This window comes from Maylandia zebra, linkage group LG14 (assembly GCF_041146795.1).
Source record: "Maylandia zebra isolate NMK-2024a linkage group LG14, Mzebra_GT3a, whole genome shotgun sequence".
NCBI classification, from domain to species: domain Eukaryota; kingdom Metazoa; phylum Chordata; class Actinopteri; order Cichliformes; family Cichlidae; genus Maylandia; species Maylandia zebra.
In genome coordinates, this window is record NC_135180.1 from 28,230,561 (window position 1) to 28,257,366 (window position 26,806).

A 26,806-nucleotide genomic window follows, 5' to 3' on the forward strand; every position below is an offset into this window, starting at 1 on the left:
ACAACACAACACATGGGTGGGAAGTCTGAGATTGAAATTATCTTTCAAGCAAGTATGAAATCATTTTTTTTAATTTTTTTTTTTTAAATGTGGCTTACCGTTCAATGATGTCACTGATGATGCAGGCAAACATTTGCAGGCCCTCTGGAAGCTGCAAAGCAACTGGAGAGAGACCGGAGAAAGAAAACAAATAGAAAAGTTACATGCTTGCATTAGAGGGATGACAAGATGTTATTTGATACTTTCTCAACTGTACAGCTATACATAGCTGCTGCTTCTGGTTCAGAGTGCTCCACTGACAGCAAACAGTGACATTTCATAGGATTTGTCCTCTCTCCACAGTAGTGCTCTTGGTTTATTTTTGTGGGTGACAGGTTGTTGGAAATATAGTCCAAACCAATAACCCCAGGTCTGTCTCTGCAGCTCAAGGCCTGCTACTAGATCTTTTCTTTTTTTTCCCCCCACAAGGTGGGTGGATATGACTGGTTGAAGAAAAGAAAAATCACTTTTCTACAGGTTGATGCTTGAACAGGTGTTGTGATAAATAACTCTTTTTAAGGCTTTTTTACTTACAAAGGCTCTCATTTTTACACAGCCTGAGGTTGTTTTTTTACCCCAGCAAAACAATATCTTTATGTTCACCTGCATTCCTTACTTGGATTCACTGTCTATGCCACAATCCTGTGTATTTGCTGTCTGCAAATATGTGTATGAGTTTGAAGGCTGACATATATAAAGGGGAAACTTATGACACAAATGATCGGCAAATTGTTTTTGTGTTTTTAACCATTTCTTTTTTTTAAAAAGAGAGAGAGAAAGACTGGTGGAGTTTAATTTTTTTTTAATACTTTTAAGTCGAGTATTTGTTTGCACACATTAAATTTATTCCCAAATGCGAGCAAAACACTTGCACTTGCGAGCACTGAAGATAAAATGAATCAGTTAATTTGCACCGATACCTCTACTGATATGCTACACCACCTGAGATGATAGGGCAACATTTACCAAAGTGCCTAGTGTCTCATTTCAATCTCTGGGCTTTTTTTTTCTCCCCTCTTCTTAAACTGCTCTCTGGCTGCAATCAGTGAAATGAAACACGTTCATGCATATTCATTTTTTTAAAAATAAATAAGACAAATCAGTGTTATATGAGAGATTCTTAGCCACTAGAAAGCAGACACTTTTATTAAATGTACTCTGTCATAGACAAGGAAATTTGAAGTGTTTTTTTGTTTTCTCAATAATGATGACTGGACATCATACTAGACACAAGTCCAAAGGGGACTGAAATAAATTAGCTTAAATGAACATTTTGTAAGCTTTTAAACTAGAAATATACCAAACCTAAGAAGCAAAAGCATAAAAATCAATAAAATGTCAATTGTATCTGTTTTTGTGACATTTTTTTAATGTTAAAAACAATGACACCAATATACAAATTCTTATCATTTTGTTTTCAACAACACAACATTTATATTCAAAATATATCCCAGCCACTTGCCAGCTATATTAGAAACAGTTGTGGACTGTGATTACTGGTTACAGGGCAAATATACTTGGATTTACTTGGAAAACAAAGTAACTACAAATTGAAACTGGGATTTCTTGACAAACAGGCTGTGGTGTTTTTGCAGTACGTTTCCTACATAATTCACTAAGAATCCAATGATGTTCCAGTTACATTAATCCTATCATTTCCTCACAAAGCAAAAAAAGCTAACATGCTGACATCAGCAGAAGCAAACTCAAAGAGAAACGATTTTCAGTGATTTTAAAAAAAAAAAATGAGTTGAGAAGCCGACAGTTTGTCTGGATAAAGGATGCAAACATTTAATCTGTTATTAAGATGCTTGGAAACCAATTTTCTATTTATATTACAGCAAAGGCTGACTGTGATGCTGAAAGACTTGACTTGCGTATAGATATTCTAAAAATCAGGAAAAATGTGTACCTGTGATGGTAACAAAGGATTTTTTTTGTGTGTGTATATGTCTGTCTGAAAATTCTGAAACACAGGTGTTGGCTACAGTAGTTTGCTGTTTGGGATTATATTAGTCTACACTGTTTGTATACTAGCAATATCTCCTGTCAGTTGTTTTCTTTTTTATTTATACCTTTTGTGGAAGTTAATATTGCAGACATGCAGGCACAAGACTTCAACAGTTCAGTGTGAAGTCTCTGCCACCAAGTCTGACACACTGAGCGAGTATCTGGGAACAAAGGCGTTATTTCAATCAACCGTGACATTTTCTTCCCGTCAAACTCTGTCACACCTTAGTTCAATAAATCCATCAATGTCTCAGTGGAGAATTACAACTCGAAGACCTTGAATTCAGTGTAGAAATGTTTTCAGATGACTAGCCCTGAAACCATTTCAAGACTTCGGCGCCAGTGACGGCATTAAACAATAAAAGCTGGGACAAATAAAAGACTGAGCAGGCTCAAAGTGAATAGTCATGAGATGGAGTGATAGATAGAGCAGTTCTAAGGAGAAAGAGTCAGAGAAGTTCTTGCTGATGAAAGGTTAAGGGATCACCAAGTGTCATGCAGGCTGTGAGAGGCAGGTCATTACCCAGGAAAGGCCAAGTTTATTAACAGAGAAAGGTTTCAGACCACACCTCTGCCACAGCTGACAGAAACGAAGAGCTTTCTCCATCTACTCCATCAAATGAAAGGTGAGTCAGATAGAAGAGGTGTGTTAGGCTGTGTGAATGCATGTTGTTGTGTTACATAAAGATCCTGCCACTTCCCTCTTGCTCTCGTTTGGACATTCTTGACCAAATAAGAGTAACAACCCAACCATGTGGCCAATATAAGCGATCAAATAAGTATATTACAAGGCTAAATAAAAATGCAGTTCATATATACATGCCCCTTTCTTAACTTTCTCAATAGGAAAGAAAGTAAACATCCCCTTTATGAGTGAAATGTCAATCAACAATCATCTAATTTTGTATACCTATTGTTGCAACACTAATGGCTGCACAGGTAACTAAAAAGCTACACGTGGGATTATGTTAACAATCAAAAGTAGGAGGCAAACTGCGAAAGTGCTGGAAAGACCAATTTATCAGTGGATGGCAGAGAGAATGAACAAAGCCAAAGATTACATGAAGTTTTCACAACAACAGACCTGACCAGAAGGATAAAAACACACCATAGACTGGGTTTATCCCATAAAAAAAAAAACCATGTTGTATACATGTGATTATATGAGATGTCCCTGTGTTTCTATCTGTACAGTATAATGTTAAATTCCAAGATGAGTAGTATTAAAAATAGGAAACAAAATAAAGTTTTTTCATGAGTTTTTATAACACATCTGACTTGCCCACTTCATATTGAAATAGCACTTTTACTGGTACAGTTTTACATATCTTAGATTAAGCTGAGGTATGTAAAGCTTAGATTAAGCATAAAAAAAATATTGTTGACTAATAGTATATACATAGCAAGTGATTAATCTGGTGACTGATTTGTGTGATCTGCCCTCTATTGGCACTGCCATTAACGCAGTGGTCAGCAGTACTAAGAGTGTCTTCCATTGATGATTGATGATGAGGGAATGACTAACTATGTGGGTGTATGTGGGTATAAGGTTTGTCATAATTTGAGCAGCTATTCTTCACAATAAACAATTAATTTAAGTTTGTGCTACAACCCCAGCCCACAGAGAGCATCTTGGTTTTCACTTTGACTAGCTAAGCAGTGTTAATTTAGCAGATATTACCAGTTTACCATGACAACCCAAGCAGCTACATTGTAAGACGGAGTACTGTTAACCAGAACCTTGGGCACAATGGCATGGTCCTCAGCAAATGATATGGTTTCAGATTTATTAAAGCTGTAATTTCTTGTACTATTGAGAGCTGTAAAGTCATTAAATTTATGTAAACTGTATTTAAAGTGCAACTCTTAAGACTGCTTATATTTTACTGCTGCTTTATTGTAGTGAGACACCACTGGAGTTGTAGTAGCAGAATGGTTTATTTTGCTGGGAATTCCCCAGATTCATTTATACCTACAGTGTAATAGGTGTGTGAATTGTCTAAGTGTGTGAAGAGTAAATGGAAGACAGAAAGAAACATTGAATTTGAACACAATGAGCACAATTCCTCTGTGTGAGAACTCTGTGTCATCCCTTCAATAAAGGCAAAAACTGTTCAGACAAGAGGAATGGACATCTTGTACTTTTTAAGTTGGAATTTATTTTGTATTTAGTATTTAAAAAAAAAACATTTTTAATTGGGGAAGGAATTAAAAAAAACTTTTAAACAAAAATTTAATTGCAAAATAATTCTCTAGAAATGAACTTGCCTACAGTCACAAAAAATAAGTATATCACCTTGATATTGTTGTCTACTTCAAAATATCTGGACCAAACAGTAACAAATATAAATATCTGATTTAGTCATTAATTCAACAATGATATCAACAGATCAAGTAAAAAAGAATATCTTTATCCTCCAAAGTCACTTCCAGCACAAATGGATTCATGCTGGTGTTTTATATAAATGTCCAGCAGCTTTTCTATTTCCCGGTATGCCTTGAATTTAACAGGCAAAATCTCTTTATGATTATGGGCTCATCCACTGTGACAACAACGGTTCCAAGCATACCTGCAGATCCACTGATTAAATTTTGGATGTTTCTGAGACTTTTCCTCTCATCAAAACGCCCTGGACAAATTGTCAGTTATTTGAAATGTACACCACTTTTAGATGACTTCCTTACACTGAAATGATTTATTTCAAATAACTCTTTTTAAATCCCTTGTCAGATGACAGACTCTTGGCTCGAGAGAAAAGTTATACTCCTAAACGATGAGAATTTTTGTCCAATTTTACAGCCAAAAATGACAAAATCAGTTGCTGTGACCCAAAGGGTTACTCTTTAGACTTTTTATTCCTGCAACATTGTGAATTCTGGGAGCATCTTGTGAAATTATTCTTCTTTTCTAGTCTGAACTACTGTAATTCCTTGTTCTAATGATGACCAAAAGCTATTTGAGTGGCCTCTAATTAATCCAAAAATGCTGCAGCTGGAGTACTAAAATAAACTACATAGAAAGATGAATCATATTTCTGCTATTTGTTTCTAGTTTCTTTGCTTCTTCTTTAAAAAAAACCAGGCCAGAAAGTCTTCATTGATCCATATTATTGCATTGGAGTTTTCAGTAGTACAATAAGAGGTGACTGCTTCAGCTATCAGGCCCCACTCCTGTTGAACCAGGTCCAGTTTAGGTTTGGAAAGCAAATACCAAATCATCAAGTTAAAAATCCTCTTTTTGATTAATCTTTTGCCTAAACGTGGTTAAGATGGCCCTGAATTGTCCTGTATCTTTATGTTTATACCCTCAAGGCTGCAAAGAGACCTCCAAGCCTCAATTTTCCGCTGTTTCACTCTCAATACATTCTCACATCACTATTGCAGCTCAGTTAATGTAGTTTGTTTGCAAACTTTTGTTCAAAAGTGGGGGTTTTTTTCCATAAAGTATTAAGTGTTTTTATTTGCAAACAATAAAAAAAACATAACCTTTTTATTGAGCCGTAGCACAGATCACTGCTGTATAATGATGTGATTTAATTTCGCAATACACAAGCTTGGAAAATCAAGTTAAAACTGAAGATTATACTTTGTGTAAATTGGAAGATAAAGGGTTTGAGCTTTCACTTGAGAAAGCATTATGCCAAAAAAGAAGAAATTAGTTTAGACTTGAGAAAAAGAATTGTTCACAAAGCAAGCAATGGACATACAAAGTTATCACAGCATATCCGAGTGTCAAGAACTGGAGTGAGAAGTATAATCTTCAAAGAGAGCCACTTAGTATAGAAGAAGCCTGGTAGGAAAACTAGTGAGAGATGTGTCTAAAGACCTCAAAAAACTCCTTAGTTCAATACTGCAGCTTCCTGTGCCTGAACAGCAGACATTAATATAAGTGACTGCGTTATGATGTTGCAACAGTGCACAAAGCGACCAATGCGGACTGTATGCTGGTGCTTTAAGGAGTTTCTGATCATTGACACCTAATAATGTGTTTTATAGTTGCCCATCTTCATAGATAAAGAAATACAAATGCTCACTATTGACTTCAATCACTACTACCCAACAACTTTCATGGAGAATGTAGAAAAAGGTGGACAGAGATGTACAAAAAGAATTTTAAAGGATTTTTGAATTTAGGCCTCATCTCGCTTTTGCAATTGTTGGTCCTTCAGCCAGCCACGGAAAAGACAACAGGCAAAACATACAAAGAGCTCAAGTTAAAACAATGCAAAATGTCTGCTGGAGTCTCTAAGCTTCTCACGCCGTTCTTGGATATCAGGTTTTTTACATTTCTCTCTTTAGGTGGTGACCTATGCTCCTTTTGCTGCCCAGGCCCAGTTTTCAACCTGCTACGCTGCCCATCGCATAATTCCTGTTGGGTTAAGTGCTGTTGTCTTTCTGAAGGACTAGTTTACATGCATATAATCCTTGTATCTGTGTAGGTAAATACAAATAGACATAAACACAGTACCATGAATTCCACATAAGCCCGAATGTGAAGCTAACATTGTTTGTGATTATAATTCAAAATTAATTCATAACCTAATTTTAAAGTTTAGAAAATTAATGACTGCAATGAAACCAGGATTGTTAGTTTTAAGATATTATCCTACTTTGCTTGAGCGTGCCTCTAACTGCAACATGGAAGATTACTGTAGAAACTAAAAGATGGTGTTAAATGCTTCACTTAATTCTTGTAGCTCACGCAAACATCAAAAAGAAAATGTCAAATGTACTCATTTAATTATCTCTGGCTTTTTTACATGTTTATTTACATGGAAACTAGTATTTTACCCCCATCAAAAAAAAAAAAAAAAAAATCACATTTAACACAATGCAAAAATAATTACCAGGATCCACATACAGGAGTTAATTTATACTGAGCAATAAATCATCTGCTTCAATCCATTTCCTAACCAAAGTTAGAAAATGAACTATTCTTATCTATTTAATTTTATAAATATAATACTTGAAACTCAACACCAAAGACATAGTTGCCTCAAGTCACCAAGTTAATATGACCTGTTATTACTTTTTGGGTCTTTATTTTAAGTGAACGGATGATGCAATCGCAACAGCAGAAGTTAAAGTTGCTGAAAAACTAAATTGTTCACTTGCCTTTGTTTTCATTTAATGTATGATGTAATTATGATAGAAGACAGCCAACAGCCAAAGTTGCTGAAGAACAAAAATGTTCTGAAAATTGCATAACAGATTAGATTTATAAAAAAAAAAAAAAGAGGCTGGGGAACCAAAATAAAATTTTATGGTATGATGCTCAGTTCTCAGTTTTAAAAGAACACTATGAGACCACTGCAGAGTTCAAAGGAGGACAAAGAAACAGATGGACACAAAGAGGAACAAAGAGAGACGGGGGTGATGAGGTGAGTTATGCCCTTTTCACAGTTCAGAGACAGAAGCTCTGATAAAAAGAAGTCACTTAACAGAAAAAGCAAAGAAAGCAGGCTGCAATAAAACAAACACTCCCCACGGGGACAAAAAAAAATTATATCCTCTTGGCATGCCATCTGCATACTACTACCCAAAGCATGAAGGAGTAGAAAAAATACACATTTTGACATGTATATTAGTGAAGGATCTTTTTTTTTAGGCTGGAAGCAAATACTGACACATTATTCCTATACCGCTGCACTAGAAAAACTGGCATCGGGAAAAGTCAGACGATACATGCAGCAATGCATGATGGTAAAACCACAAGTCTGTATGTGAAAGCATGTAAGAGAAAAAAGTATTGACATTTTTGACTGGCAATCTTAATCTCTAAATTGTCTGTGTGCAACAACTCATTTAAATTTGAATAGAGTACAATGCACACAAAGCACAATTTGCATTTTCAGGAAAACAAAAATTAAAAACCTTACCATTAGATTTGTTGCTAACCTACTAAGCACTGATAGAACTGAATGTATCTGCAACTGCTGTTTATGAGAAGTTCAGACACCCGGTGAAATGCAAACAAACTACAATGTAATTTTTTGCAAGTTGTTTAAACCATATTCTTAATAGAAACTTAAATCCCTATATTTGATCCCAGCAACACTTTTCACACAGCATAGATCTTTTATTAGCATGGACTTACAACATTACACTTTTATAACAGAATCAAGGGTAAAGATGGTCAGTAAGAAGTAAAATCAGAGGTGTAATATACATATTTACATGATATAAAGGTGATATCAATGATATAGCAATGCCATGTGTCATGTTCCATAGTACACGACAATAACACTAACCAAGACACATCTAAGAGCGAGAGCTGTGTTTCAGCCTCCAATAAAAACTTAGTAAAAAGGGAACTACTTCATCAGCCTCCAACAGAGCACAGCGCTTTGCAAATTACTCCATATGACAGGAAGAGCAAATGTGGATGGAGATTACAGATTTGGTTACATGATGGAAAAGCAGGGCTTTAAGCAACTGGTTAAAAAGTTCAACCAAAGCTACAAAATCATAGGCAGAAAATATTTCTCAGTTTTATGATGTGACAATATTGTGCATTCTCCTAACAAGTTAATTACTTTAGTCATTGTGGAAGTGTTAAGCAGTTATACATTTACTTAAAATTTCCAGGGAAAACATGACCTAGGCTACTTTTGTTCTCATATTTGACTATGCTGCATCACCACTGTCATGTAATGGGGCCATTATGCAGCTTTCGATTTTTGTAACCTTGCACTATGGCTGCCACAGCAAGGTGGAAGACACGAGTGTACGATCATGTTTTTACTACCATTTTATTGATATCAGAAACATACAGACAGCCAAAGGGAGATAATGGAACAGTTTGAAAACTTTGCAAAAAACACTCAAAGTCTTGGTTTCTAGTTTTGATTACTTCTATCAGCACTTATGTTGCGATATTATCCGAGTGGTGACACCTAGCGTTCAAGAGAATACCGTAGCAGCTTCCTGCGCCTTATTAGCAGGTATAAATACAAGTGACTGTGAAATGAGGTTGCGCTGACCGTAGAGCTGGGCGATATGAGATTTTTTCATATCACGATATGTTTTTTTCATTTCAGGCGATAACGATATCTATCACGATATAAGCCAAATAACTATATTTGTAAGATTTAAATGTGCCGTTGCTCACAAGTAAAATGTGAAATTATCAGCAGCTTGTTTTTAAATATTTATTTCCCATAATAAGTTCAACAGGGTAGATGTACTTAAGGAACATGAGACTTTTTCCAGATAAATAAAGGCAAATATTGCAAACTACACAAAAGGCAGCCGCTAAAGCGTTTAAGTTTCAAAATAGAACAAATGAAACAGACTAAATTGTCAATTCCACTTAGAAATAAAGTATTAATTCTAAAAATAAATCTTAGTTTGTGTTACAGAAGAACAGACAAAACTGACTAACTTTTGTCAATATCAAATAAACTGAGAACTAAAAGGAAATTCTCAATCTCTCCTTGTTGTATAGCTTAGCTTTTCAAACAGTTTTAACAGTTACTTTAGTCTGACAAAAGCCGAATGACGAATTAGCGCTTCCAGTCAGAGACTGAGGCTACGTCCACACGTACACGGGTATTTTTGAAAACGGAGATTTTCCGTTTTCGTTTTAAAAAATAATCCCGTCCACACATAAAGGCAGAAATGAAGGAAAACGCTGCTATGAACATGCCAAAGCAGCAGGTGGCGCTAGATTCCTAACCGTGCAGAAAGGTTGGCCAATCAGAAGTCTAGAAGCCTCGGTGGGAAAAAGTAAACAAAGCTGGGGCATAGAAGCAGAACCGAGTCATATGTGTGGACGGACAGTAACTGTGTGTATATGTAAGCATTTAAACACTGCAGAGAGTAGAATTAACAGTAACAGTATTGTAGAAATTCATTTCACCGAAACAATAACGTGGCGCACAGTGTGACGCATGCACCAGTTTATTGTATTTCCAGACTTGCTTTCGGCACAATTTACAGTGCACGCTACTCTGTTTTTTGTCAGACTTGAAATAGCCGAAATACCTTCACACTACGGAACTTCTATGGCTCTTCCGTTCGACAATCTCTCCGGCATTGGAACCATCATCTGTTTTCTCTTCGGTCACGCTCGGTTGATTTTTCTAGTCGGCACACTCATTTCCTCCATTACCCGCTGGCTGCTTCCCAAACAAACACACGTGCGGCTTGGCACTTGTGCTGTACCTAACAAGTCACGCGACGTGACGCTGCGGCTGTGATTGGTTCGGCTCTGCGCTACTGAATTTGGATCGGCTGACCTTTTTTTTTTTTTTTTTAAGAGGACAAGAGCGGCGAGGTCTATCGCGATAGCTTAATTTCTCTATCGAGTAAAAGTTATATCGCGATACATATCGTTATCGTTCTATCGCCCAGCTCTAGCTGACCGATAAAAAAATAACACTGTTCAGTATTTTTTTCCTATATCATCAGAAATATCCCTGCTGCGAATTTCCTTCAAATATCTGATGTCATTTTGAGGCTATTGCATCCACCCATAAAAGACTCAATGAGACAGTCCAACTTAGGATCATAGGCTGGATGCTGTTCCAACTTAATTTTTATAATTTATACCAATACAGCCTGAATCTGCTGCCCACACATGAGAAGCTAAATGCAGCAGCATGTATATTACATCTGAAGGCATGCGGACCTTGTGTTGATGTATTTTCTTCAGTTCCCTACACTGATGCTGATTTTAATGACAGTAACTGTGGATGATGAAGGGAACCTTTTTCGCTTGTCCCAAACTGGATAAACCTGTATAAATCTTACACGTTAACAACTGAACAATAAAGTCTTCAAACTAGGTCAAAGCACAGATGCACCCAGGGACAACATTTTGAATGAAAGCATGCATGCATGGTATTTCTGTATATAAATGTTCAATGCTCTGCTTCCCACACGTTCTAAAAGCTTTCAAAACAGCAGTAAAGCAAAAGAAAATTCTTCTTTGTGGAATTGTTTCATAAACCTTTAGGTAATATTAGTCGTATGTTAAGCTGACAATGAAATGAAACAGACATAAAACAAATATTTTTCAGTTAAAATAAAGGAGGGCGCAATGCACAGTTGCTCGTGTCAGGATATGGAACAGATATTGTTCAAGAAAAGCATCATTTCTGCTCACGCTGGCCAATAATTTGGGCTACATATTAGAACCGTTTCTCTTATGAAATCCCAGGCTGTGTAAAAGACAGCTACAGATCCTTTACGTCCAAATAACTTCATCCAAACTCTGACCCAATTCAGCAGTTAAATCAGAAGCCTGCCATGCATTTTAAAAGCTTATAGCACAAGCAATTTAGGCATTTGTGAATCTGGGTGAGGGCACAGCTGTACTCAGACTGAATGTGAGAATTGTAACATTGTGGAATTCAACTACAGATTCTGTTTCCATTAAAAGCTTATGCAAAAAAACATTAAAAAAAACAAATAGGATGTAACAGAAACTCACCTCTCTTAGATTTTGCTTGTCTCACTCGCCAAACTGTCTTGTGGATCTCAAAGTTGTAATTCGCAGGCAGGGCTTTGATTGCCTCCTGTAACTCAGGGTCTTGGAGGATTTCATCTGGAATTTGATTGGCTACCCGCCGTGGTCCTCGAGCTAAAAAGAGAAAGTTAAATTATCGACCTGTTAGCAATGCGGTGAACACAGTCTGAAGCATATATAATGTACCTAGGTCTGTATAGAAAGTTCACTAAAGTTATCACAAAACTAGACTTTAAGTGAAGCAATACGCCAGTTTTTGCCTTAAAAAGAAACTACAGGAGTCCGTCTCTACAGAGTATTTTTAATAAAAGCAATTCAACACAGCAGGAAACATGCCCTTCTCAAAAACTTTATTAAAAGCGTTGCTGACAGTAATTAAAATGTGCATATCTTAAATCTGATATCATATCTTTGTCCTGTTTTCTATTACATGGAGTATTTTAATTATTTTCAAATAACTGCATTTAGAATTTATTTTAATTTTAAACAGTGCTTTAACCTCCTAGGACCTGGCGTCCACATATGTGGACATCACATTTTGGGTTATTTAGATCAAAATACTCAATTTTACACTACAAGGGCCTTACTCCACTTACGAGGACATTTTACTGCCACTGTTCTATCGAAATTTTAAACAAATATCCTTATATAGGGCTCTCATTTTTCTCAGAAACAAAAATAAGGTTTAAAAAAATCTGGTAATTCTTTGTTTTTACATTCATCGGGTGCCAATATGCCCAAATATCAAAGAGAAATTAAAAATGCATGCTTTGGGAGAGTTTGGGTCTTAGGAGGTTAAAGAAGTTGCATTATGTGCTCTCTTATGTTTGGAATTTTTTCAGTTTAGTTTTCTATTACTCATTGAACTTGCAGAAACACTGAAAACTGGGGAAGTTTAGAGCCAGAATTACAGTCACAATGTCCAGTATCATTCGAAAGTTTTGAGCTGCCCTTCGCCTTCTTATAGTTTCTAGGAAAGTGTGACATTGGTGCAGCAATTTGTTTAAAATGTGCAAACATTTTTTAATAAATAGCTAATAGCAAAGGCCCTAATAACAGAATTTAAAATATCTGTTATGTATAGACACAACACTGGCTCATCTCTTGAGTTTGGTGACCTTTTCATGCTTGAATGATTCAGAGGTCTGTGTTAAGTGGCTAAACAAAAGAGAGAAAAAACATTCCTCTGAAAATCGACAGAGACAATGAATAAGCGAACAATGTCCTAAACAAAAACTTTGAAAGACCTTCAAAAAAACCTGGAGAACTATTGCTCAAGTCCACTTTAAAAAATTACAAAAAAATATGGCTCCCTTACAGCAAAAACATAAAGAAATGATCACTGGCTCAAGACATACAACATTACCATATAATTATTCAACTTTGACACTGACTATTAGTTGTCCTTATACTAAAGAACACTTTATTTTCCTAAATTTTTTAACAATAGATTTGACATTGAGTTAGAAATGTGGCATATTTTAAAAAAAATGCAAAAACCTTTTGCCTTAAAGTGATGAATTAGCTTTTTTTTCCATTCTGTAGGAACATTTTCCTGACATGCAATAGGCCAACTTATCTTCTTGAAGATAAAGGTCACAGCAAATCAATACAAAGCTACTCTGAGTGATCACCTTAGTGCTGGGATGAAACAGCTCTAAAATTTGTGCAGTCATGCATCAACTTTTCATTTAAATCTGTCGTTTCAAGAAGAGGCAATTTCTTCTTGGCAAGATGAGTGACAAAACTTTTAAGGAAACACAACTTGATAACATCTAACCAAATCAAGAACACTCTGAAAGAAGTAGGCGTACCATTGTCAAGGCCTACAAACACAAGGTGGAAACCGCTGGGTTGTTTTTTGTTTTTTTTTTTGTTTTTTTTTTGTGTGTCCCATTTGGATCTTTAGCCATCAGAATTGTTGTCTTAAGGCCAAGAAAGATGCCAAGCGGATTTATTTTACCAAGTGGATCATCATGGCCTTGCCATATTGGTCCATTTGATTGACCTTTATTATAATTATGAATTTATTTTATTTTCAGTTGCTACAAACGGGATAGACATGACTGGGGGATAGGACAGGGAGAAAGAATGAAAAAAAGAGAGGGAGAGAAAGAAAACCAAAGGGGAGAAGAGACGGTGAGAAGGGGGGGAAGAAAGAAAGAAAAAACAAAAAAAAACACCTGGATCACCTGTATGGAGAAAAAAAACAGAAGAGAAAGCAAACAACAAAGAGCAACATAATAAAAAAAAACGGCACCATCACAAACTAGCTAGCAGTAGATATCAGTAGATACTAAATAATAAACGATATTGTGCAGCACGCAAGATAGACAGCGCACAATGTGCTTTGAGGCAGCAGCCAAGAAAGCTGTAGTGCGCGTCTGTGAATACCCGTGTGTGCACCTGTGTGCATACCTGTGTGGATCAGCATGCCAAAGGTTTCTCCATGTAACGATCTGCTAGGGAGTGTGGGGAGCCACAGCCCCGTCCTCCAGGGTATGAAGCAGGTATGGAGGAGATCAAAACTCCAGACATCCAGAGGCCCCCAGAACACAAGAGACCAAGGAAGACCAACAGAGGGGCAGCCGCGCCACTGTCCCAGTAAGAGCTGAGGAGAGTCCCAGATGAGGGCTCACTCAGCAGCCGAGGAGCAGAAGCCAGGGGGAGTTGCAGTGACGCGCCCGTGAGCTCCGCCGGCAGCCAGCCGTGCCTGAGTGACCGAGACCCCACCTCCGAAGTGGCCCGAGCGAGCCCCAGGCTCCAGGCCCCGATAAGCGGCCGCCAAGGAGTGAGCCGGTGTGCGACCAGTACAAATCCGGACAGCTGACCCGAACATTTAACTATCTACATTTATTTCTAAGGGTAAAATCTGATACCATGTGGTCTAAGGAGCTTGGGAAGAAAAGCGTCTGGACTTCTTTAAGTTGCTTGAAGACGTTTCACCTCTCATCCGAGAAGCTTCTTCAGTTCTGAAGGTGAAACGTCAGAAGTCCAGACGCTTTTCTTTCCAAACTCCTTAGACTACGATGACCTGGATGACTGAGAACCTTCACAGACTGATACCGTGTGCAGCACCTATAAACCCAACGCATTACAAGGCATCAGAGAAATTTCTATATCTGAAATGTTTCTCTGCAGACACTCAGCAGCGATCTCAGGAAGTCACATCGACAAGTGTAAACGTGGATGGGATGCTTAGTGTTAATATACAAATGCTTTACCACGTAAATGTATAATGACCACCTCTTTTATCTACTTAACGTCATACAAGCTGGACGCGCTACTCACTTTCTTGTTTGTACTATAGCCATATCTGTTTTCGTTGCGGAAACCGCATGTCTACAAAACACTCACACGAAACAGAATTTCTTCTATATGAATTAATTTACAGACGAAATTAATGTTACCTGGGGGCTTTTTGGCAGGAACAAGTTGCACTTCACTCGAGGGCGCAGCCATCTTTCTTTTCCTCCAAAACACACACACACACACACGTGTGAGGAACAGAAAGGCGAAACCAATCGATTACAGAGAACAATGAGGAGAAGCGGAGCACCGATGCAACCGATTTAGCTGATCGGGACAAGAAGACAGGGTGACCAGACTTAATTGACCTGAAAACTTGTGTATAAAACGTTTCTATACTGCAGGTTAAACAGCAATAGCAAAGAGCAAGAGCCAATACTCGGAGTGGGAATAAAATCTAATGAAATAGAACTAATGTTATGGTCTATAACCTATTTCATAATAATAATAATAATAATAATAACACAATAGAAGAAAATATACAATAGAAAATATAAATAGATCATATAGATATAATATAAATAAATAGAAAATAAATACAAGGCGCAAAAAAATACTCAAAGAAAATCGTTTAAACAATTATTTCAATATCTCAGCTCCAAACTGCTTTAAACTGACATTTAAAATTAAATAAAACCACGCATATGATTATAATCTGAACCAAGAACTGAAAACATTCCTGACTTGCATTGCAATTGCACACACCTGCTGCTATGTATATATTTTTAGTATTTCTTTTAGCACTATTTATATTATTATATTACTATTTATTACCTTATTGTTAGGGCTGTTTTTGTTGTGCATCTGCACCTTATTGTTGTCAATGTCTACGCATGGGACAGTGTGAAACGTAATTTCAATTCCTTTGTATGGCAAGTACATTTGAAGAAATTGACAAATAAAAGTATTCTATTCTATTCTATTCTATTCTATAATCTGTGAGTACTTCGTGCACGTGTGTGTATATGTGTGTGCGTGAGAGTGAGAGAGGGGGGGGGATCGGGCTGTTATCTATAATATATACAGTTGGGTGGATGAATTTCTTTAGCAAATGAGTTTCTTTTATAGCACATCACCTGGTTTTCCTGACCTTTTGTATGCTGATTAAGATTATTGTCGGAGATTGAAGTTTTTGTTGTTGTTTTGGGTTTTTTTCTCTCCTTATGTCATTTCATATGTTTTACGAAGCCCGCTGGTGTCAGGGAGCAGTGTGTCTGACAGGGGCAGAGGCACTGAGAGCGATGGAGCAGTGTGCTGCCCGGTGGAGGGAGGCTGAGGCGGTAACATACTTCTCCCTCCTTGAGCGCATCAGCAAGCCCTGAACCATAGGTAGAAAGCAGAGAGAGAGAGGGAGGGAGGGAGAGATATTCACAGACAAGATCACAGAAATGTAATAATTACGAGGGGAGAGCGGAAAAGTGGGGGATTTTAAGAAAAGCGACGCCATCAAAGTCTACACTATTAAGGAGGATTTGAAGAGTCTACGTTTATAGGCTAATCCGACATCAGAGGCGAAATGTGAATCCAAATAACTTATGTTAATTAGAGATTTTAAATATGGTGAGATTTGAACGGCACCGAAGCACCGAGAGAAGAATTTGAGATTGGCCACTTGAATTGAAATATCTGTGGGGGTTTTTTTAATCGGAGTCTTCCTGTGATCACCGTCGACTTGCCCCCCAGAACTGATTTGAAGCTTGCACGGTGATTCGGGTTTGAAAGGAGTTGGCTGTAAGGGGCTGTGTCGGACTGTACTGAGCGTTTGCGGTCATCACTCACATTGGAGTTAACATTATTTCGGACAGAGGGGGGACGCTTTTAGTTGGTCTGCTTTCCCGGTGATTTCTGCCTCATTTCCAGATCTGCCAGACTTTATGAAAAAGAAAACTGTTGTTTGTTAATATTTATCAATCCCGCGGCAGCCATCCTGCAACTACAACTCAATACAGTGGATCGCAAGAAAATCCAGAGGAGTGACAGCTAACACTCGCACGACGAGCCACGAAAGCTGTGGATCAACTTCAAAACTAAAAGGCACAAGTTCCAAGTCTGGAATATAAGAATAGATGATTCTCAGAGGACATAAGACGAAAAACACCTAGGCCTGCAAAAATGTTCAAAAGGGGTGAGTAAGTCTCAACTTTTGCTCCCCAAAATTAAGTCGTATTTTAACCACGACGAAGTCTGCTTTGTCGTAATGCCCCACGGTACGTGGATCTACAGCGTGCACTTTTTAGCGTTATGAAACAGATGTTTAAATATGACACAATCATAATGCACCACACTGCCCCGCAGATGTATTATTACAGCCGATGCGCCATTCTAAGCGCATCTTTAATTTGCAAAACACGCACTGAAGGTTTCTGGCAATGAAATATTCATCTGTGTAAGGATACACGGGGACGAGTGTGTGATATTAATACAGCTGATGCCGCACTGCAGTTTATGAGTTGTACCCGGGTCACAGGGCTATCTCTCCGAGCACTTCCCTCGGTTGAAGGATTATTATTTTGCTCTGTGTCAGTACATTTAGATGTGATGGATCAAATCGTAGTTCACAAGGTTATTCTCCGCTGGCTACACACTATATGAGCACTCAAGACCTTTGGCACTTAATATAAAAAGGAAGAGCTCCTGAAACTTTTAATATCGAGATCCCCCCGGTAGATAGCTATCGTGCTCTCTTGCTTTGTCCCTATCTTTGCTCCAAGGAATGGTTTCTTTCATTCAATGCTTCAACTGACCAATCAGCTGTATAGCTGTCTGCACTAGATGTGTAACAGTAGGGAGACTAAAACCTCTAATGAGAATGGATTAGAGCACTCTGCTCCCACTGTGCTTTTATTGAGGGAGTGGAATAGTGAAATTAAACTGTTTCTCATTTTGCTGTGGCCCCTGGAGACCCTTTAGGGACCCCTGGAGACCTCTAGTCTCCACTTTTCCAGCCACTGCATTAGGATTTACTTTTCTCTGACTTTGCCATGGCATACAGCAAATGGCTTGTGTTGTATTTTTAGCTATTTGTTCTGTCTTGTGATAAACTGTCTGTTTAGAGGGTTTGTTTCTGTCATGTTCCTCCAGGGCAGAGAAAAACAACATGTTTTTTTAGCTGTCATCAGATCGATTATTGCTGTTCCAGCAGTTGAGATGAAACACGCTGTGTTTATAGCTGCTTATAGCTCTGAGAAGAGGTTTAATGTCTAAGCTTGTATCCTGACAGTTTCTCATAACTGATGTGGCTACACACGAAATAGACAGTTCATTCACAGCTTTTATGAGAAGTGTTACAGCTGGATATATGGGAGAACTGGCGTGAGTCATGATGTAGGTTCTACAAGAAGCTCTTTTCCAGAAGAGAGTTTAACACATGCACAAATATGTCTCTCTCTGTTCTAACTAACAAGCACACTGGTAAGTGCCGAAGTGATAACATGTAATTATAACGAGCAGATTCTCAACGAGAAGATTCCCCAGAGCACGCATTCATTTTTTTTCTCTTTCAGTGTATATAGCAAGGGTTAAATTAAGAACTGAACTGTACAGAGGTGATTGGCCTCTGAGGATTTGGTACTCATCCTACATTGTCACTTGTGAATCAGCTGTCCAGCCACTGCACAGTGGCGGACAGAAAATCACTTAATTCAAAACAAATGACTTGCCAACATGTCTGGGTCTACAATAGTGAAGCAGAGATGCGTCAGCTTTGGCAGGAACACTGCAGAAGTTCTGTGGTGAATTTGAATTTTTTAACCTAAAATAACACATTCCAGGGAGCCTGTCTGATGCACCGGGCACAGCATTTACTGTTAGACACCCACCATTCACATACACATAGAAGGAAAACATCTTAGCTGACCCATGTTGAGAGCACACCTCAGGATGACTCCATATTGTAGTTTGCTGTGGCTAATTACCATCTTAATGGAATGGGCACTTAGAATTTACAATGTTGATCTCATAAGCTTCAGGCAATGATTTTGTACAGGTTGTTTATTGTTGCAGTGAGGTAATATTTGTTTGGCTGTGCCCATACAAACAACAAACATGTCTGAAAATGTGCAGGTGTTATAGTGTATATTCAACTGAGACAACACGGTCCATATATCTTTGTTTGACTGATGTTTATGATTCTGCTTTGTGTCTTTTCTGTGACTTCGAACAACTTAGAGCAGCTATGAGGTTGAGTCTGTATCTGGGTTCAGTACGTGTCTGCTTTTACGTAGCCATGCAATACATGTCACTCCATCTCTGTCTTGACTCTTCTGTCTTTCTCACTTGCACCGTCTTTCTTTTTCTTAAAACCAGTCAGCCATAGAGTGGACACAAGGGATGATCTGTCAGAACAGCTCTGAGATGGAAAGGACAAGATGTCCACTGAATATACCATGCCGCGGCATGCTGTAATTGCTGCTACATGTTATTCAGGATTATTGGAAGAGGCTCAGCTTAGGCTTTTTGAACTTGGGCATATAACAAATGATCCATGCAGACAGGCATAGAAAGGCATGCAACTTATGTACTTGCTGACTCACTTGCGGAATTTTTTTTTTTTTAAAAATCTACTCGCTGTAAAAGATAAAGATGCACATACCCTTGTCCTTTCATAATTACACAGATAGATTTGTTTATGCTGCTTTAGCCCATTCATGATGCAGACCTGCATTTCATAGATTATTTCACTTCAGTAAGCAGCCATAAGTTTCTGCTCATTTTGAAGTAGTATAAAAATCAATTTTCAATGGCTTGAACATTGTTGAGAATATCACAGGCAACATGAAATCACCTTTATTAATTAATCACGCACGTTAATTTTGCACTGCCATGCTATTTCACACAGGGAACTAGATGGATGTGTTTTTTTCTTTTTCTTTTTTAAACTGGTTATCTATGGCCAGGAAACATAAACAAAAAGGCTCTGTTAATCCCCAGTGCTTGAAAGACAAAATTCAAATAGCAACAAGAATGCATTATCACATGACAGGTTTGATGCTTTAGAGCATGAATTCTGCAAAACTCTGCCTGCATATGAACAGGGAGAGATCAGTGCAGGCAATATGTATGGATAAATAAGATATTGACATACTTCCCATTTTATTATGGAAAAAAATGAAAGCAGTCTTTTAAATGCAAAAGAAAAGGGTGTCTCATTCACTTTCAGCATGCACTGATAATGCAAAACATAAGTGGGGCGACCGTGGCTCAGGGGGTTGGGAAGCGTATCTGCAACTGGAAGGTCGCCGGTTCGATTCCCGGGTTCTCTGTCCTGGTCGTTGTGTCCTTGGGCAAGACACTTTACCCTACCGCCTACTGGTGTTGGCCAGAGGGGCCGATGGCACGATATGGTAGCCTCGCTTCTGTCAGTCTGCCCCAGGGCAGCTGTGGCTACAACCGTAGCTTGCCTCCACCAGTGTGTGAATGAATAGTGGCATTGTAAAGCGCTTTGGGTGCCTTGAAAAGTGCTATATAAATCCAATCCCTCATTATTATAAGCGTATATAACTTAAAACAGAGCTTGTTTATAGTTTCTAGGAGTAGCTCTTCATCCTGTACTGAAAAGAGCCACCTACAAACTTTGTCGTGCTTTGAAAACTGCTATGCTTTGGCTGTAATGAAGAAGAAAAACATGCAAAATCCCTGATAAATATGATCACTGTAATAAGTCTGAGGCAGCAGTCATTTACCAAAAACGTATTAGAGAAACACAGAAAACACAGAAAAAATGTCTTCAAAATCTCCTACTTATGTGTTTACACAGAACACCAATCCCCTCCAGACACCTCCCATTAGATTGCTTCCACCATTATTCCCATTTAGTATTGCACAAGTTTCCACAAAGTGACATCCTTTTCCCATTAAAATATTCCCAGAGCAACGTTTGCTTCCCCGAAAGCTTCGTAATTTGCACAAGGAGTTGTTTTTCAGAGCGAAACACTCGGGTCAGCATGTACTTGGTTCAGCTTGTCGTTTGGACAGGTTTAACACATCTGATCTTTTCCTGCTGTTCACCTACTACATTTTGTTGCATCTGTCTCTCGCATAGTTTAGCCCAGCACACATAATAGCAAACTGCATGAGGAATGGATTATGTGTTTCCTTGGAAATTCTATAGCATAAGCAGCACAAGTTTTACCTCACTGATACCTTATCTTTACGCTAATAATTCATGACCATATATTCATGTTCTAAATCTAAAACAGGATTTTCACTGTCTCCCGAAAACAACTCTACATGTGTGCACAAACACACTTGCAAACACTGAAAGTATGGTAAGGTTTCCTTTTTTGTGTCAGGCTTTCAAGATAAGACTACTTAGGAAATGCATTTGCACTGACTTCATTTAACATGATGAGCTTCTTTTTTTAAAAAATAGAATTTAGCTCAAAAAGAACAAAGGGAACTGGAAGAACACCACAGTGCATGGAGGCTTTACGCTGGTGAGGACATGCATTCACATCAGCAATTATATGAATAGTAATTAAATGAACATTTGAACATGGTAAACTCATAATTGAAAACAACAACAGCACAGTGTCCTCTTTAATCTCCCAACTACAGTGATTGACAATATATAGAGGGATAATTGCTTTTTTGATATGCTGTAGCATTTAGTAATCATATTTGGAAAATCAGCTGCAACTACAAGCACCGACTTTAAAGTAGCACATGGCCCATGTTATTTTCAGCTCTACCTAGCTGGGCTGGAGGATTTGCTATTAATGATTGCAGCACAATGAATATAGTGTAAGGGGAACACCTGTGGCCTCCGCTCTTTAGCTTTCCAGCTCTGCTCACTTATGCAGGTTGTATCTTGTGGACCTGTGTCAGTGGAATCAGAAATGCTCTTTAGCCACAGCTCCAATAATGCCCTCCACAATATCAAATAACCACAGATGTCAAGGGGCTACTCTTTTTTTTCTTTTGGCAGGAATTTTTTTAACCAGAGCCTGGTATGACTCATAGACATCAAGTGCTATGCTGTTGATCATAAAGCAAAACATTAAAGGAAAAAGATGTCTTCTTGGCTTTTCCTGAATAAGAAACATGGGTTGTGCCCTTATCCATCACAAGTGATTTGAAATGTTTGCTCAGAAATGCCCATCCGTCATTGCTGCAAAAATGCAACCATCCTCAAGACTCAAAGATAGTTGAGAATAGATTCCTTGCTCACATTATCACCTTCCTAATCCGCTCACAGTGTCAGCCTTTTGCTATCACTCCTTGTCAGCTCTGCATTGTTGTACTTTTCAGCGTGACTTGTGTTTCTGTGCGGGTGTGAGGCAGTGCGGACTGATGTCTGAGGGTTTGGAGGAGAGCAGGTTTGAGAGAAGTGAAGAGGATAATGTAGAGAGGAGCAAAAATATAAACCTCAAACTGATCCTCTAAGTCTTTTCTAAGCTGCCTGAAAAATAGAAAGCAAATCTGAGCGGAGGACGACATTTCTGGTTCTCTCTGACAGTTGTTTAAGGGTGTAAATTTTAAGACCTTCTACACATCTGTTTAAACTCGCAGGGTAATCAAAACATGAAGTAGATGCGTGAAAATGAAATAAACCGAGAGCAACTTATTTTTGTGCCGTTTTGCATAAGCTTTGGTGCACGCTATGAAGGCAACGAAGAAAAAAAATCAATAAAATGGCCCATTGGTAGTCTTAAGACCTATTCTAGAAAACACAGAGTCTAGGGTAATTGACAGAGGAACATTACCAATTATTGGATAACTGAGTCACATTTATTATCCTGCCACAGTGCACCTCTGCATTCCAAATATCTGATTTAGCCAAAGGAGACTGCTCAAACCCAAAAGCCATTTATTTAGTGCCCAATACTCAGGAGTGCTTCCAAAAAAAGAGTCTGGCACGTGACATCTAACAGAAGATGGCAAATAATTAACAAGTGTTTATGTGTGTGTGTGTAGGTGCTGTGCCTGTTAAAGAATACAGCACTCGCTGGTGTACATGACACTTCTTTGCTATGAATTGTTGTTGTTGTTTTTTTTTTCTGGGAGCCATTTCACACTTCCCTGTCAACCATTTCACATTGAATTAGGTCATGAGGGCTCTGAGTTCAGAAGTGGATGCTGTGCTCTTACGCAGCTGAGAACTCTCTTATTAATGCGGTCTGAAGCGACATCTGAACGATTAACTCCGCGCAACATTTTGAATATGAGTCAAAATTACAGAGTGTGCAAAAAAAGTCTGTCCATCTCTGTTTGCCCTTTAAAAAGTCACCTGATTCTTGTGTGAACGCCATTTCCTCGCTCTTTGTGGTGGAAATGAGATGCAAGGTTGGTCATTAGCGGATGATAATGAGGTGAAAGAGACAAACAACCTAAGCCCTGTTGGTTTTTCTAATATTAATAATTAATTTGTGATTAAGTGGCTAATTGGAGTTTAAAGGTCAATGTCGTCGAGAATGCCATGGATCTTCGAAGACAGGAGGGAGGTGGGGGAGAGACAGAGGGAGACAGTCCAAGAGACTGTTGACAGTAATCCCAGGTGCTCTCCTGTTACTGTGACAGCTCTCCCCCTTCCTGAGCTATCCTCCCCAGGCGACATTGCCTTTGTGTGCTGAGGACAGCAATTCAGTTACACCAGCACCTGGGCATCTGCCCTTTTGCCATTGAGAGTTAGCAAGTTCTCAAAATGGAGTGGCATATCATCAAGACACAGCAGAGGTTAACAAGAGGGGAGAGGGGGATGTCTATCGCACATGTTCGTTCTTCTTATCGGAAGGGGAACATATTTGTGTTTTGTGTGGTTGAGATTAGAAACTATACGTTGTAAATGGTCCATTTAGTGTTTGTAACATTGGCTTGTAGGTGAGCTCAGTATAATAAGCCTGTGGGGCGATCGTGGCTCAAGAGTTGGGAGTTTGCCTTGTAATCGGTTCAAGCCCCGGCTCTCGGTCGTTGTGTGCTTGGGCAAGACGATTCACCTGTTGTCTACTGGTGGTGGTCAGAGGGCCGGGTGGCGCCAGTGTCCGGCAGCCTCGCCTCTGTCACTGCGTCCCAGGGTGGCTGTAGCTACATTGTGGCTACAATGTAGTTTGCCATCACCAGTGTGTGAGTGTGTGTGTGAATGGGTGGATGACTGGTTGTGTAAAGCGCTTTGGGGTCCTTAGGGACTAGTAAAAGCGCTATACAAATAAAGGCCAATAAAGCTACCTTGAGCAGGTCCTTTCTGATCGCCAATCGGTTGCAGAGCTTCTTGTGTTACATAAAATAATCTAATTCCTGGCATTGATTTATCACGCTTATTATGCCTCAGATTATTCTCACACTCCATCCATATCACCGTCAGAACTCATTTGTTTCAAGGTGCTTGACGTAAATACAATGGCTAATTCAGTTTCCCGAGTATGCAGGTTTGAAGATGCTTCCACATAAAACTTCTGGCAACTAGGGAAAATTAAAACACTCGAAAGGGAATGAGATGAGGACAGTAACAACCGTCATCTTTTCATTTTTCTCCTCCTGCCTCCCGTCTCTGGCCCAGTAGCCATCTCCTGTAGATGTGGCCTGCTCATCGCTGGCATTAATGAGGCAGGTTACTGTCACAGACACATCTGAGCTTAGTGCTTGTAATATCTGCCATGTCTGTGTTCTGGCTAATGTTATCTATGCTCGTAGGCCTGTCATGACTTTTAAGAACAGTCAGGGTTCAGGTAATTGCTGCAACGAATTAATTCAGGCCTGAAATGTGAATTCACACTGTGGCCTACAACTGCAGCACCACTTAAAGAACAGTCTCACGCTATCCAGTCACAGGATAATTTGGCTAATTATGGCTAATCTTGAAAGAAACTTAGCTTGAACCTTTATTTTGATTCATCTACTTTCAAAAATTGGTATATATTTGACTCTTATTTGAAAGCACCATTTTCTTTTATTAAATATTTCAAGAGTGAATTGATGTGATACAGCCTGGTACAAGATGTTGTCTCATATAATCGCTTGAGGGGGACAAGAGGATTTACTATAGAATCCAAAAAATAGTTGAATAGGGAAATGTGCGAGCATTATTTAAAAGGCAGGACTGAGAGACAGATGGAGTTGTAGTAATTACAGAATATAGGCCAAGGTCTTTTCTACAATCGCACATCTTTTTATATGCAAATCCCTGACAATTGTCTTAGAATGGTCTTAAATTCAGTCATTTACAGCAGCATAACCATGTTTTGACCTTATTAAGACTCATAGAAAGGGGATAAGAAAGGATTGGAATTACCAGATTCAATTTACCCTCCATTTTTTTCATATCTGGCTAAATCTGAGTCAAAAATGTCCTACTGCTTTTGCAGCAACCTTACTCAAATTGAAATCTATTTCTGGTGCAGAAAGGACCTCTCTTATGCTCCCTCCTTATGTACTGGAGTCCTTGACATTTGTCGGCTTTCCTTCCCTAACAAACACTGTTCTTCTGAATTGGCCCTCACTCATAGAAATCACTGAAGCCAAAAAGTGCTTGCATCATAAACACTGGGCATCAAACTCACAATAGAGGAGCAAGGTGCCGTTTTGTGTGGCAGAGATAAGCGTTTTAATTATTCAAGTATTCGGTAAAGAGTATAGAGGACTAGCTAGATTTAAACGACACGCTGAGGTGGTTTGTGACACATAATGCATGCGGCGAATGCTTATAACATGTTAGTATTGTGCTGCATTGCAACTCCAGCCTGCTTAACTGTTGTTGCTGCGCCTTTTTTTGGGGAGAGGTGTGGCTGGGAAGACTGTACTTCAGGATGGGGGAGTTGAAAGAGTACGGAGGACTTGTGAAATTGGGAACAGGTTGTTTTACATTCCAATCACCTTGATCCTGCTGGAATTCAGTTGTGCATTTTAATGAAGCAGTTTCCTTTGCACGTGGCACCGGATAAAATCCAGGTGCCTTTCTGTTTAAGATGAAACTGATTTGAAACAAGCTGCTCTTGAAACATCTCTTTGCTGACCATCATTTTGACACATCAAAGGGACAAATATCACAACATTGCGTTCTAAAAGCAAAGGCCATTTGTATAAAAACACTTTCAGATACGGATTTTTCTTTCTTTCTTTCTTTCTTTTTTCTTTTTGCCTGGGCAGCGCAGAAGCATATTTTCTGTTGGGATTATAATGGTAAGCAAAAGGGGAAAGCTCAGAGCTGTTTTTATGAGGTTTCCACCCATCTGCTGTGGTTGGCAAGGGACCTTGAAGAGAAGGCTGCATCCTGCTTTGCCCGCAGTCAAAAAAAAGAGAAGAAGCAATAAAAAAAACTGTCAGGCTAATAGAAAGCCACTACCATGTATGCTGTGTCTTGTAGATGCTGCTTCCAGTCAAGGCCTCAATCACACACTGCTCAATTCGCATGGGAGACCCGGGAACACAGAGATGCCACAGTCTGACAGTGAATACTGCAACTGCTGTGCCCCAACACCCCAGTATAACATCGCTGTCTAAGCTGTGTGTGCACTTCTGACAGCTCCAGCTCTTGCTAAAACTACAAATCACTTTATTCCCTTGAAGGCCAAGAACAGCCTATAGTTTGCCCTCAGCAATCATGCTAATATGTCCCCAGTCCGAATACACAGACACGCCTGACATTAACGTATTGTTTAGAAATAGAGCGTAATCTAAAGAGTAAATATAGCAGATGTCATCTGCTGCCGGCTCTCCGATGAAACAATAAACAGAACACGCTGGTGGAAAACGGACTTTTTCTGTTGCTGAGCTGGGGTTACATATGATTTATGAACCGCCACTGCGGTAACAATTCTATGTAGGGGGGATTGATAGCGTTTGGTACTAAAACTCCTCGGGCTGGGACATTAACTTAGCAGATTTGTCCCTGTCTTCACAAGCAGAGCCTTGTCAATTATTTAAAAGAGCAAAACAACAGCACAGAAAAGACAGCACTTGGTGTTTGGAGCTCATTTACACATCTCTATTCCCAGAAGTCTGCTCATGCGTTTAGGCCATAATAATTTGGTCTTTCATCCCTAT

The 26,806-nt window shown here is 38.9% G+C and overlaps 2 protein-coding genes across 2 annotated transcripts in view; one reads left to right on the forward strand and one right to left on the reverse strand.

The window, feature by feature from the left end:
• dph1 (diphthamide biosynthesis 1) overlaps positions 1 to 15,074 on the reverse strand; it is a 72,609-nt gene extending 57,535 nt beyond the window's left edge. The window contains exons 1-3 of the mRNA XM_004558164.3: positions 14,932 to 15,074; positions 11,486 to 11,635; positions 99 to 162 (exon numbers count right to left, since the gene is read on the reverse strand). Of these exons, the coding sequence (XP_004558221.1) occupies positions 99 to 162; positions 11,486 to 11,635; positions 14,932 to 14,983 (266 nt within the window). The 5' untranslated portion in view covers positions 14,984 to 15,074. The remainder of the gene's footprint in view (positions 1 to 98; positions 163 to 11,485; positions 11,636 to 14,931) is intronic.
• A 1,025-nt stretch (positions 15,075 to 16,099) lies between these two features.
• Positions 16,100 to 26,806, forward strand: part of rtn4rl1b (reticulon 4 receptor-like 1b) — a 160,497-nt gene continuing 149,790 nt past the window's right edge. Inside the window, exon 1 of the mRNA XM_076873297.1 lies at positions 16,100 to 16,955. Coding sequence (XP_076729412.1) covers positions 16,943 to 16,955 — 13 coding nt within the window. The 5' untranslated portion in view covers positions 16,100 to 16,942. The remainder of the gene's footprint in view (positions 16,956 to 26,806) is intronic.